The following is a 13,918-nucleotide window of genomic DNA, read 5'->3' on the forward strand; positions in this document are numbered from 1 at the left end:
CTCTAGTTCCACAGGCAGCATCTGAGAGAAAGTGAGAGGGAGGCATTCACCAAGAAATTCAGAAGGAGGGGAGAGGGACTAGAGAGAAGGAGAATGTAGCTAAGGGAAAGGGCAAAAAGACTGAAACTAAGAGGTATTCCACCATTCTTACTGGTCCATATCATTAAATAGTGTAAAAATAAAAACAACTAGGGCTACATCTACAACCAAATTCTGTAACAATGTCTGGAAAACAATAACAACAGTATTAACAACAAAAGATACCGCTAAGTTTAAGTTACTGGAATACTTGAAGGTTTTTTTCCATACATTCTGTGTATATGCATGTGTGTGTGTGGGTCTGTGTCTGTCTAGGATACACATAATGAATGTATATGTGCACACTAAGACTTGACATCTGTGACTCCCAGTAGCATAAGACAGGGCTGTCACAAAGGCTAAAATTTCAACTGTAGGCTGGGCACGGTGGCTCATGCCTGTAATCCCAGCACTTTGGGAGGCCGAGGCGGGCGGATCACAAGCTCAGGAGATAGAGACCATCCTGGCCAACATGGTGAAACCCCGTCGCTACTAAAAATACAAAAACATTAGTCGGGCGTAGTGGCGGGCGCCTGTAGTCCCAGCTACTGAGGAGGCTGAGGCAGGAGAATGGCGTGAACCTGGGAGGCAGAGCTTGCGGTAAGCCGAGATCACGCCACTGCACTCTAGCCTGGGTGACAGAGTGAGACTCCTCTCAAAAAAAAAAAAAAAAAAAAAAAAAATTCAACTGTAATTTTCTGAGCATCTACTATGTACTAGGTACTAGAGTCAAAGAATGAAATAAACTCTCTGTGAGTGACCAAATTTGTACACGATAGGCAAAAGAGCTAGTTTCTTTATGATTACTATCTATGGGGCCTTAATGGCCATCTCAGAAAGGCAAGACTCCCATCGATGATTCAGCAAATTCCTCCCGGAGGCTATTGGTTTGAGGGTGGGGGCAGAATATGAGTTAGTCAGAAAAAGGGAGGGGTATATGACTGGGGGCTTTTGTATACAGAGACAACAAGTTTTTCTTTGATAGCAGTTGTTCAATTGAGCATGAGTCATAGCGACTGGGATCCTAAGTGTATGAAACAGTCCATGGCATACCAATGGGTGTCCTGTGGTTCCTCTATACATTGGCTTTCCTAGTTACAGTCCTTTCAGATTTGGTGGCTGCTTTCCTAAGCTCAGCACATCAGTCTGCAAGAAAGTACTTGGGACTGTACTTCAATAATGGCTGATTGTTTTTCTGCAAGGAAAGTATATTATTTTGTGCTGTTTGCATGAAGACAGGAGGAACAGAAAAAAGTCACTGAACAAAGATAGTGGATTCATCTAATGAGTAGGCTGGGGTTCTGCATATATTTAACTTCAGAGCAGTGTGCAAGTTTAGATGACCGCTTCTGGGATTTTTCTATGAGTAAGGAAACACACATGGTTGAGTTTCAAGCTATGCATACAAAGAACACGTCCATGTGGCTCTGGCATCAAGGGGTTAAAGATAGAAGACAGGCCTGACCAATGGTTTAGGAGTTAAGTCCCTAAACCCTCTGTGTCACTGTGATTCCTGTTAAGAAATGGAAAAAGCTACTGAGGATGTTCTGAATTGTGTGAGGATACTTAGTTGGCATAGTGAAAAGAATACTGGGCTAGTTTTCAGAAGGGAATACACAGAGAAAGAGAAGAAAGAAAATTAACCTTGTTAGAAACCCTGGCCTCTGCACTCTGCTTTGAAATATGTAACTGTCATTAGAAGAGGAGCAGATGGAGAGCCAAAGCAGGGAGGAATTGAGCATCTAACATGTAACAGTGAGCATGCCAAAGCTTTCTCACAAACACCAAGGCAGTTCATACAGATCTGGGTTTAAATCTTGACTCTACCACCCATTAACTTTGTTGTGTTGGGATAACTACTTGACCTTTAAAATTCCAATTTCTTTATTGATAAAGATGAAGAAAACAACTTCTACCTCACAAGCCAGTTGTGAAGATCAAGGGAGATGACGTAGACAAAAGCATTTTTGTAGGTGTAAAATACTCTAAGAGCTTCAGACCTCATTGTTACTTTTCCTCTCTTATATATCCTGCCTCTTTGGCTTCTGAGGAACAGTTTACGGCAGGTGTTTGCTTATCTGGTTCTGGTTGGCAGACTGGTTTTTCTCTTGGGCTTGCTCAAACTCATGTACAGAAGCATTTCTGCTTCTTTTGTACTTGATATATAAAGTGAATTAAAAATGCCTGAAAACACTATGTTTTTCTATCCTGCCTCTGTCCAACAGGACTGACACCTTAGTGCACAGAATAGAACAAAGAAATACATCATACGACTTTAGCAAACAGTAGAAAGGGAGAGGTGCAGGGGCCCAGAGGCCACAGCCCTCCACATTGGTTATGTGGAAAGGCAGTGAGTTTGTGCAGAAAGATTCCAGGTGTTGGCATCCTACAGATTTGGACTTGAGTCCTTGGCATCCCTATTCATTTGCTGGATGTGTGACCTTGGGACAGTCAGTTAACTTCTCAGAATCACAAGTTCCTATCTTTAAAATGGAGTCAATAACCTTATCCTGCAGAGTTGGTGTGAAAACCAGAGATGTCGCATGTGGAGACTTCATAGGTACACAACCAATATTGCATTGCCATTTTTACACATGTGAGTCTATATGTGGTAGTATCTCTTTGCCTTCTTAGGTAGCCAAGGTGACTTAGGTGTCATGTTTCCTGGAGATTGAAACCTGGGTTTATCTCCCATCATTTGTCCTTTACAACTTTGTGATGGTAACATGGTTATCATCCCAGAGAGAATGAGGAGGAAAACCAGGGATCTCTTGAACAAATTTGCTTTTGGTTTCACTAGATATTTAGTACTTGAGTTCTTTTATAGAGGTTTAATTATGCACAGGGGGCTTTGGGAGGTAGGGAGTCTTACTGTTTTCACAGAAAAAGCAGAGTTCTTTGTAGTGTCGCAGGTAAGTAAGTAGGACTAATGTTTCATCCAGCCCAGTGCAGGATGGCCATGGCAACATCTGGATGAATGGTCTCCTTGTTCCTGTAGAATGGGGCTCAGTCTGCGTTCTCCATGTTCAGACCCTCTGATTGTCTCTCCACCCTTCTCTCCCTGGATCTTTGGGACAGACGTTGTTGCAGAATAAATCAGAAGGCAGCAAAGATGCCATTTCAATTTCTTCCATCCTCATTTATCATCCTTCCAAATCCTACAGTTCCACTAAAAAGGGGCAGCACTTTGACTATAGAGCTCTTTTGAAGAGCTGAAATCCTACTGAACCCAAATCTTCACTGTCTCTGATATGGATGTGGTGAGCTTAGCATTTTTAAAATAAGAAAATTTCTGATACAAGGATCTGCTTCTGTACCTAGTCTTTGGGTAGTGGTGATTTATGAAATTTAGGAGCAGAGATGTGACCTCTAATTATATATTTGCTTGCTTCTCTTTCAGCCTTCTGGGTCTCACCACTTGGAAGTAAGTGAATCAGTATTAGTGAAACTAACAGTTTGATGAGTTTACTTTTTTCTTTTAGGAAACATAAAAACAGTGGCTCACAGACATTGTGGTCAATGGGTCAGAGAGTTTTCACTAAAGGGAATGTGAGTGCCTACTTCATAATGTTGCTGTGAGGATTAAAGGAGTCAATACATGGAAAGTGCTCGGAAAAGTGCCTGACACAGGGTGAGTGCTGCATGATATTATCCCATCCACTCCTGCGTGGGGTCTGCCATTGGCCCCAGTGCAGCTTTCTTCCCCAAGTACTATCAGTGCTACTTCAAAACACATCCAGAAAGAAGCCAGTCACAAAAGACCATATATTATATAATTCTGTTACATGAAATGTCTAGAACAGATAAATCTATAGAAACAGAAGTTAGGTTCATGGTTGTCAAGAACTGAGAAGAGCTGGGGAGGTTGGGGAGTGATAATAGTTAAATGGTATGATGCTTCTTTTCAGGGCGATGAAGTTCTAAAATTGACGGTGGTGATGGCTGCAAAACTCTGTGCATATACTAAAAACAATTGAATTATATACTTTAAATGGGTAAATTTTAGGTATGTGAGTTGTATCTCAATAAAGCTGTTAAAAATATATCCAGGGCCGGGCACAGTGGCTCACGTCTGTAATCCCAACACTTTGGGAGGCCAAGGCGAGTGGATTACGAGGTCAGGAGATCAAGACCATCCTGGCTAACACGGTGAAACCTCGTCTCTACTAAAAATACAAAAAATTAGCCGGGCGTGGTGGCAGGGGAGGCTGAGGCAGGAGAATGGTGTGAACCCGGGAGGCGGAGCTTGCAGTGAGCTGAGATTGTGCCACTGCAATCCAGGCTGGCGACAGAATGAGACTCCGTCTCAAAAAAAAAAAAAAAAAAAAAAAAAAAAAATATATATATATATATATATATATCTCCAGAATTCTGATACTACTCAACATCACTGTGTTGTTAGTCCAAGCATCCAGTCTGTCTCCTGGACCACTAAAATGACCTTGTAACTGGTCTTCTCAATTTCACAATTGCCTCGCCACTGTCTCTTTTCCATAGAGCACTCTAGTGATCTTCTAATGTAAATCAGAATATGTCATTTATCTTCCTAAATTGCTCCATTGCCTTCCCATCGTACTCGCCAAAATTCAAGTTGAACACTGACCATGGCCTCAGGGTCCTGCGTAATCTGGTCCCTGTGACTTCTCCCTCAGTCATCATTCTCCCTCTTGCTACTTTGCTTTGGCCCCATTGACTTTTTTTGTTCTTCCAATATGTCAGTCTTATTCCTGCCTTCCTCAGCATCTTTCTATTTGCCATTCACTCTGCTGAGACTCTGACCCCCACGTCTTCTCATAGCTCATTCCTTCATATCATCTAGAATTCAACTCAAATATTACCACATCGGAGAGGCTTTTCTTGCCCAACCCTATTTATGTATTCATTTTTTAATTGACATATTGTAACTGCCCATATTTATCGGGTACAACTTGATGTTTTCATATACATTTATGTTGTATAATCATTAAATTAGGGTATTTAGTGTATCCATCACCTCACGCATTTATCATTTCTTTGTGGTGAGAACATTCAAAAGCCTCTCTTCTAGCTGCTCTGTAATATACAATACCTAACTGTTAACCATTCCAACATCACCCTACTGTGCAGTAAACAGCAGACATTCCTCCTATCTAATTGTCAAAATTAAAAATAGAACTACCATGCAATGCAGCAATCCCACTACTGGGTATATATCCAAAGGAAATGAAATCAGTATGTTGAAGAGATATATGCATCCCCATGTTTATTATGGCACTATTCACAATAGCTAAGATGTGGAATCAACTTAAGTGTCTATCAACAGATGAATAGATCAAGAATATGCTATATAAGCCAAGCAAAGAAAGATAAACATGCCATGATCTCACTTATATGTGGAATTTTTTTAAAAGTTGATATCATAGAAGCAGAAATTACAGTGATTACCGACAGCTGAGGGGTTGGGATTGTGAGAGATTGGTCAATGGGTACCAACTCATTTCAGGGCGATGGGTTTAAAATAGTCCCTTCCCTATCAATCTCTAGCCACTCATCCATTTTATTTTTTTTCATAGCATTCATCACTATTTGAGTTTGTATTTTATCTATTTACTTGCTCATTGGAAGTCTTCCCAACAAGCATGTAATTTCTGTGAGAATAAGGATTTTTGTCTTGTTTGCTGTTACATTCCTAGCACCTAGAACAGTGTCCCGCACTCGGTGTTTATTGAATGAATGAATGAATGAAGCCACCGCATTGACTGTGGATACAAAATAGAAACACGCAAATGCTCATTCTTCTATGTATATCTCCTATTCTGTATCCTTACTTGGAGTATCTCACATAATTTAAAGCTCGTGATAAAATTCTTAGAAGTTCTTTGGGGCTTCCTTTTCACCACTCAGCATATTCTATTTAGAAAGGAACTTGATGCTTAGACCAATAAGTGCTGTCACTATTTGCATGAAAAGTCCATGAAAACATCCAAGGGCTATCAGAGTCTATGCTTAGTCAATCATTCCTGCTCTGAAAGTCAGCAATGGCTATTTTGGTGGCATAAGGCTGGAATCTGTCTTTACCAGTACATGTGTTTATTCTCAGGTTACTTACAGTGTGGACTTTCTTGGGCCCCTGTCCTCAGAAGAATCCTCGCAATGGGCACATTGTTGGTCATGATGGCAATATCCAGGGGTGTCAAGCCCTCGCTGTTAGGTGTGTTAAGGTCAAGTTCTTCTGGTGTATACTGACACAGGAGGATCTGCACAGCATCCATGTCCTGCTGTTCGACTGCCTCAAACATGGCTTCATTGCCCTGGAAATTCTAGAGAGGAGCAAAGGTAGATTAACAAAATTTCTTAAACCAGTGTGTCTTTGTAGCTTAGCTCTTTTGAAATTTAGAGACTGTTTCAGGGACTGCATGTCCACTTTTAAGTGGTATAACTACAATTTATCTCAAGGTCTCCAAAGTAAACACTCCGTTGGACTTCCCCTCCATCATTTCTAATGGATATTGAATAGATGCACTGAGAGAATACAGGATAGCCTGGCTAGGCTGTAGATAAGAGCAAACCTCAGCTTTCCCCAAACCAGTCTTCTGAAAAGTACTCCAATAGTTCATTTGGCTGGGCATGGTGCCTCACCCCTGTAATCCCAGAACTCTGGGAGGCCGAAGTGGGCAGATCACTTGAGGCGAGGAGCTTGAAACCTGCCTAGCCAACATAGCAAAACCCCATCTCTACTAAAAATACAAAAATTAGCCGAATGTGGTGTTGGGTGCCTGTAATCCCAGCTACTCCAGAGGCTGAGGCAGGAGAATCACTTGAACCCAGGAGGCAGAGATTGCAGTCAGCTGAGATTGTGCCACTGAACTCCAGTCTGGGCAACAGAGGGAGACTCCATCTCATGGAAAAAAAAAATAATTAAGAGATGTTCTATGAAGAAAATAGCATGTGGTCAAATCAATTTGATAAACATTAAATTAAACCAAGTGTACCCCATTATTTCCCTGTAGGCTTCCTCAGGGTCTTTAATAATTTTAACATGTATTTTATTGCATTTGCTTTGACTGTTCCTGGAATGGTGTTCTACAGAGCACAGTTTGAGAAATGCTGGCATATATAATGTTAAGGTAGCCGTTATGGCTAGCTTGGAATTGACAGTACACTTGCTCTGTTTTTCCTCAAACTCACTCCCTCCCTCCCCATCCCCAGCCTCTACATTGTCATCTCTTGTCTGGACCATGGCAATGACCTGCCTGCTGCTAGTCTTGGGCTCCCCCAGTTCTCACTCTATACTGATACAAGAATAATCTTCTTAAAATATACATATTACATGTTACTTCTGTATTTCCAAATATCTACTAGCTCCACGCTGCCTGCTGGCTGATAGTTTCTGAGCCCTAAGATGAGGGGTCCGAGTGTTAGTGTTCAGGGAGGGTTTCAGTGACTGGATGGCAAATTGGTTTTGGGCCTCATGGGACTAGAGCTGAATATTTATAGAATACAGTTCACTTACAGAAAAAAATCACTTAAGAAAATATGGTTCCTTTGAAAAGTTCTTTCAAAGGATTAATAGTAAACAAAAGAGAAGAACTCCAGAATTCTTTTAGGTACATATTTCTTAGCATGTGGGAGAAGACCAACACACGTATTATTTACACATCTATCTGGTGTCTTCACCAAGAGTTGCTTGGTCTTTAAAAGAGTTGAAATACCACTGGTTTTGACGTGCATAGGGATCACCTGATTAACATGTGGAAGATCTCCAGTCACCAAATGTTCAGGTGGTCAGGTTTTATTTTTAGTCTCATTAAAAATCAATTCTCCCTATCAAAGGCTGCAGGTCAGCTTTAGCTGAGTACATAACACAAAATTGAAATTTGAGGAAAATACAAAGCTATTATGCAAATGCTTGTTTTGACAATGGGGACCCAGGGAATAAAGCTATTTTGGTATGCAGTTTTCTTTGCTGCAAGACAATCTGCTGAATGGTAAAGTGTTTTATCCACAATCTGCTAAACTGAAGAGCCTCTGATGCTTAGGCCCCAATTTAACCACAGCCAAGTCCTCCAAAAAGATGAGTTTGAAATTAGAAAACATATTAGAAAACAAATGAGTTCAAAGTTAAAGTGCCACCCCATCCACAGTCATGTATTTGTTTTTGGCTCTTAGTATTCCTAATTTCTCATGTGCCATATTTACTCTCACTCTTAAGTCATTTCCTCCTCCAAGCTTTTGTTGGCAAACTTTGGCATGCTTCTATCTGGAAAGGCTAGGACTCATTTCTGTTTTAAGAGCAAACAAATGGTGCCATTACTCCCTGCAAAAATCCCCTTGCTGAGCATGTTAATATTATGCTCTCAGCTTTTACTGAGGGCCATTCTAAGAAACTATTATATGTGAATGTCTGTAACATCATCAATTCCACTATTTATGCCATTCTCTATTACATAACTCACTATGACATCTACAAGGTCCAGAAGACTGAGGAGCAGGTGAATATTCATTTCTCCTGATGGACTGAGACATTTTTAGCTATCAACAGATGGGATGCTATAACCAATTGCGTTTCTTTTTCTGCTTTGACTTTCTGGGAACTCAGAGATGAATGTAATGATAAATTTCAGGTACAGGTACTATATTTGCCTAGATTTTTTGATATATCTATTTTTATTCTTATATCCAATATTTTCTTTTCCTAGTTTTTGTGTGTGTGTGTGTGTGTGTGTGTCTGTGTTTTGTGTTTTTTTTTCTTTTTTTTACATTTTTCCTTTACTTTCCTTCCTTCCTCTTCTCTCTCTTTCTTTGTCTATCATATAAAACATGTATATTCTTTGGATTCTATTTTGAATGCCTTTGGAAAGAATGTGTGGTATACATAAGAAATCACTAATAATATTATTATTTGAATGAACACTGAACTCTCAGAAAGCCCATTTAACCTGAAACGTCATATTTGTCAAGCTGCTAGTTTTTGGGGTTTATTTATTTTTTGGTGTAGTAGTGAAATAAAAATTAAGGGAGAAGAAAAAGAAACAAAAAGAAAGGGAAACAGCTCACAATCACTCAGGCTTTGTCTAAAAACATTAATACATGCAGTTACTGCCTTACCTGACTATTCCAGCATTTATAAAATTGCAAGCATCAACTTCTGAAATAAACGTGAATCATCTTAGAATATACTTAAACCCAAACATAACTGAATAAATCAAATTGACACAAGAATAAGAATGGTTTCGTTACCACTGAGGTCTTCCTGAGACTCAGCCGATCAGTTCTTGTCCTAAAATAGGCCTCATCGAAGGAAGAGTGGCTCCCCTTCAGTTTCTCAGAGAGGTTCCTGTACAGGCGTTTGGCTGCGTTGGGAGATGAGGGAGCACTATGCTTTTTTGACTGACAGAGATGTAAATTTTGCATTTGTTGGGTCATTTTCACACAACAATTCCTAAGAAGAGGAAAGTCTGATGTTATATCTTTTACACCACAAATTATAAGTTGACATATAATTTTATCATCTCCAGTCAGTATCTGGAATCCAAATACAATATTACAGCTGGTAGGGACCTTAGAGATGATCAGACCCCACTTTTTAATGTTTTAAATGAGAAAGCTGAAACCCAGGGGAAGAAAGCAGCTTATTCATGGCCACAGAGCTAATTGGTGGCAGGAATGAAATGACAACCTCCATTTACTATATAAACATATTCATTTACATACAGACATATATATGATTGAACCTCGACTCAAGTCTTTACTTCTCTATCCCAAGTGAAGAAGCGTCTCTCTGTAACCTAGGGGGTCTGTTCAATTCCTCTTGGGTATATACAACTGGGAGTTTTCTACTTACATCCCCCTAGATGCTGGCGTCTGCTGGGTATATAAGAAAGTGTGGCTCTGTCTCAGATGGACAGACACAAGTTAACTTCTGCATAGCCCCAATCTCTTGAGGTAGCAGTTAACTTGCATCTGTCCTCTGTCCATCTGAGGTTTGGTGAACTATCCCAGTACTCAGAAGCTTGGGGAATTTGTACCCATAGGCCCATCCCTGCTCACCTCAGATACCCTGGATGGGGTCCACCAAAGCACTCACTACTGGCATTCTTCAATTAGTACTTGACTGTTGTTTCAGAAATCTCGAACGAGGTCCCCACCAATGTCACACCTGAAGTCAGTTTCCAGATCAGCCATGCCATTCAAAAGCCACCCACAATGACTTTGGGTGTTGATCTTGAAATTTTGATGCTATCAAGGCTGTGGCTTCCTGGCATGTGTATATGTATATGTATTGGATGAACAAAGGAATGAATGAAATAACTAGTCAAGGCAATTCTGTGCAAAGTGTCTCCCTGGTAGAGCCTCTGATGCACCGGGCCCAGCACTCTCTGGAGCATGTCACTGCCTTCTCACCACTTCCCCTCAAATGTTTTAAATTTAATTTTTAAAATTAGTACGTAATAAATATACACATTTTGGGGTATATGTGATAATTTAGTACATTTATATAATTTACAAAGATCAAATCAGTGTAAATTCCCATCACTTTAAATATTTAGGAGCCTAGTATATAGGAAGACTCATAGTATCAAATATTTTTGTTGTTGTAGGCATTCAATAGATAATTGAGAATGAGTGCACATACGAGAGTCTATTATATTTAATATACTAGAGCACTACCCAGAAAGTTAATTTCATCTTCATGCCTTTGAACTGGATTCCATGTCTGCTAGCACAAACTAACTTCGATTCACTTTGACTTTAAGAAATGGAGATTCATTTTCATTACATTGTTAAATGTCCTCAGGCTTTTTGTTTGTTTGTTTGTTTTCTTTTTGTTTGATTTCCAGCTTTTAAGTTCATGGCTACATGTGCAGGATATGTAGGTTCGTTACATAGGTAAATGCGTGCTATGGTGGTTTGCTGCACAGATTATCCCTTTACCTAGGTATTAAGCCCAGCATTCATTAGCTATTCTTGCTGATGCTCCCCCTCCTCCCAGCCCGCAACCTCTGACAGGACCCAGTATGTGTTGTTCCTCACCATGCGTCCATGTGTTCTCATCATTCAGCTCCCACTTAAAAGTGAGAACGTGTAATATTTGGTTTTCTGTTCCTGCATTAGTTTGCTGAGGATAATGGCTTCCAGCTTCATCCATGTCCCTACAAAGAACATATCTCATTTCTTTTTATGGCTACATAGTATTCCATGGTGTATATAAACCATATTTCTTTATGCAGCCTATCATTGATGGGCATTTGGGTTGATTCTGTGTCTTTGCTATTGTGAACAGTGCTGCAGTGAACATATGCATACATGTATCTTTATAATAGAACGGTTTGTATTCCTTTGGGTGTATACCCAGTATTGGGATTGCTGGGTCAAATGATATTTCTGCTTTAGGTATTTGAGGAATCGCCATGCTGTCTTCCACAATCGTTGAACTAATTTACACTCCCACCAACAGTGTAAAAGTGTTTTGTTTTCTCCATAATCTGGCCAGAATCTGTTGTTTTTTGACTTTTTAGTAATAGCCATTCTGACTGGTGTGAGATGGTATCTCATTGTGGATTTTATCTAATGATCAGTGATGTTGAGCTTCTTTGCATGTTTATTGGCCACATGTGTATTTTCTTTTGAGAAGAGTCTGTTCATGTCTTTTGCCCACTTTTTAATGGGGTTGTTATTTTTTCCTGTAAATTTGTTCAAGTTCCTTGTAGATGCTGGATATTAGACCTTTTCAGATGCATAGTTTGCAAATATTTTGCCCATTCTGTAGGTTGTCTGTTCACTCTGACGATAGTTTCTTTTGCTGAGGCACCTTTTAAGTTTTGTCTGCAATTTCCTTCGAGATAAAAATACTTCCTAGATCCTTTTAAGGTGGTCCTACTTAGTCAGTCTTAGTGATGTCCAGGAGGCCCTACCCAGTTTTAGCTAAATGGACATATTTACATTTGGAAGGATGATGCAATGCATTGTCTGTAATGTATATGTATGTATATGTTTTTATAAATCTTTAATAACCTTCTCAAAAGTAGAAATGGAAAGGGAGGTGATTTGGCATCTTTTTTCTTCCATCTACAAATCCTTTACCTTTGATTCAATAGCAAATAGAGGGTTTTCTCTCACTTATTTTTTTCCATTCCCACAAAAATTCCAGATTCATATGCAAGCTGGCTCACACGGGGATTGCCTTAACCTCCTTCTTTCTGCCTTCTGTCTCTAGCTTTTTCCTTCAGCATTAATGCCCCAGTTCAAGCCATCTGTTTTCTCTACATCATTATTGTTCCCCAAATAACTCTACATTCTTTTGTATCTCCCACAATGCCCAGAAGTCCAGTAAATAAATTCTTGTCTATTGATCAAATTCCAGCTACTTGCCCTCTAACTGATGACACCTACCCACATGGCCCCTTTTGTCTTTGCTCATCTCCCATCTGTTCCCTTCAGTCAACATAGGTTGACTTTCTCTGTCTCTCTGACTTCCTTCTCATCCTCCCCCAGCTGTCCCTTCCTTCCAGGCTATTCTGTAGCTGTTTCCACTCTTTTAGCTTCATCTATCATTATGTTTTCTTTTTCTACTCTATATTTAAAATCTTGTCAGATAAGATGGTGAGAAAGACAACTTTTTGTTATTCGTTATTACAAATATGCTCCTCCCAACTAATTGTACTCTTAAATTTTTACCCTTATGGAAAGAGACAAGCATTTGAGAATCAGTGTAGCTTTAGTTTTGGAATTTGGCAGACCCAGTTGGAATCTTGATATTGTTACCTACAATCTATGTGACTTTGGGAATCTTATTTAAATTCTATGAGTTTATTTCATCATTTATCAAAAGACATTTATCAAAACTCTTTTTTTCTAGAGTTGTGAAAATTAATCAACAAATGAAAGGTACCTATTCTGTTTTGTGCATAGTATCCACTCAATAAAGAGTAGAAATTATTACGTTAAGTATTTTTCTCAAAATAGAGACACCAAATATATCATAACAATTTAAATAGTTTTATTGCTTGTTTTAAATAATGTCTTGAAATTAATTTTATGTACTCAAGTAGAGACTTCCATATGTTTGTTTATAGTAACATATAATAAAACAGATATAGGAAGTAGAAACTTCAAACTATTAGAGGGAAGGGTAGAATAAAGATTAATCTAAAATAATTTAAAAATTAAAAAATAAAAAACATAATAAACAGAAAATGTAAAATGAAGTCATAAGGTTAATGTCCTAATATTATCTTTTCATAAATGATGAAATAAACTCAGGGAATTTAAATAAGGTGCCCAAAGTCACAGAGACTGTAGGTAACAATATCAGAATTTGGGCCTGCCATTCCAGAACCAAAACTATAGGTTGACTATATCTGTGCTCACAACATATTCAAAAGTTTATTTTTCCTAATAAAAGACAAAGACTCTCCGACCAGAATTCCTAAAAAGCCATTTACAAATGGTACACCTAAATAAACATTTCACATAAAGATTGAAAATAAAAAAAAAATAATATGTCAATGGGAATGGTAGAGAAAGGACCTCCAAAAGTCCCTTTCTCTATAAAAGCAAAGAGAACCATAGAAAAATGGCTAAAATTAACTTTTTCAGGATCTGAGAAGTTAACCAAAGGCTTGCAGCAATCCAGGATGTCTTTATTCAAGAAAAATGGCTGAATTTAGTAAGAACAGCAAGCTTTGTGGCATTCTAACTTGCCCTGTTCCCATATTCTCCAGGTCTGTGGCAGTCTTGGAAACCAACAGTTTACATTCATGGTAAGAGCAGTGACCTGTCCCATCAAGCTACCATTGACTTCCTTGGCAGAATTACAAAAAAACTTATTTAAATTTCATCTAGAACCAAAAAAGAGCCC

General features: G+C 39.1%; 1 protein-coding gene across 1 annotated transcript in view; it reads right to left on the reverse strand.

Moving 5' to 3' along the window:
• Positions 1-13,918, reverse strand: part of ANKFN1 (ankyrin repeat and fibronectin type III domain containing 1) — a 536,065-nt gene that overhangs the window by 148,285 nt on the left and 373,862 nt on the right. The window contains exons 5-6 of the mRNA XM_050764649.1: positions 9,298-9,499; positions 6,167-6,377 (exon numbers count right to left, since the gene is read on the reverse strand). Of these exons, the coding sequence (XP_050620606.1) occupies positions 6,167-6,377; positions 9,298-9,499 (413 nt within the window). The remainder of the gene's footprint in view (positions 1-6,166; positions 6,378-9,297; positions 9,500-13,918) is intronic.

The sequence above is a fragment of the Macaca thibetana genome, chromosome 16 (genome assembly GCF_024542745.1).
Source record: "Macaca thibetana thibetana isolate TM-01 chromosome 16, ASM2454274v1, whole genome shotgun sequence".
NCBI lineage: Eukaryota > Metazoa > Chordata > Mammalia > Primates > Cercopithecidae > Macaca > Macaca thibetana.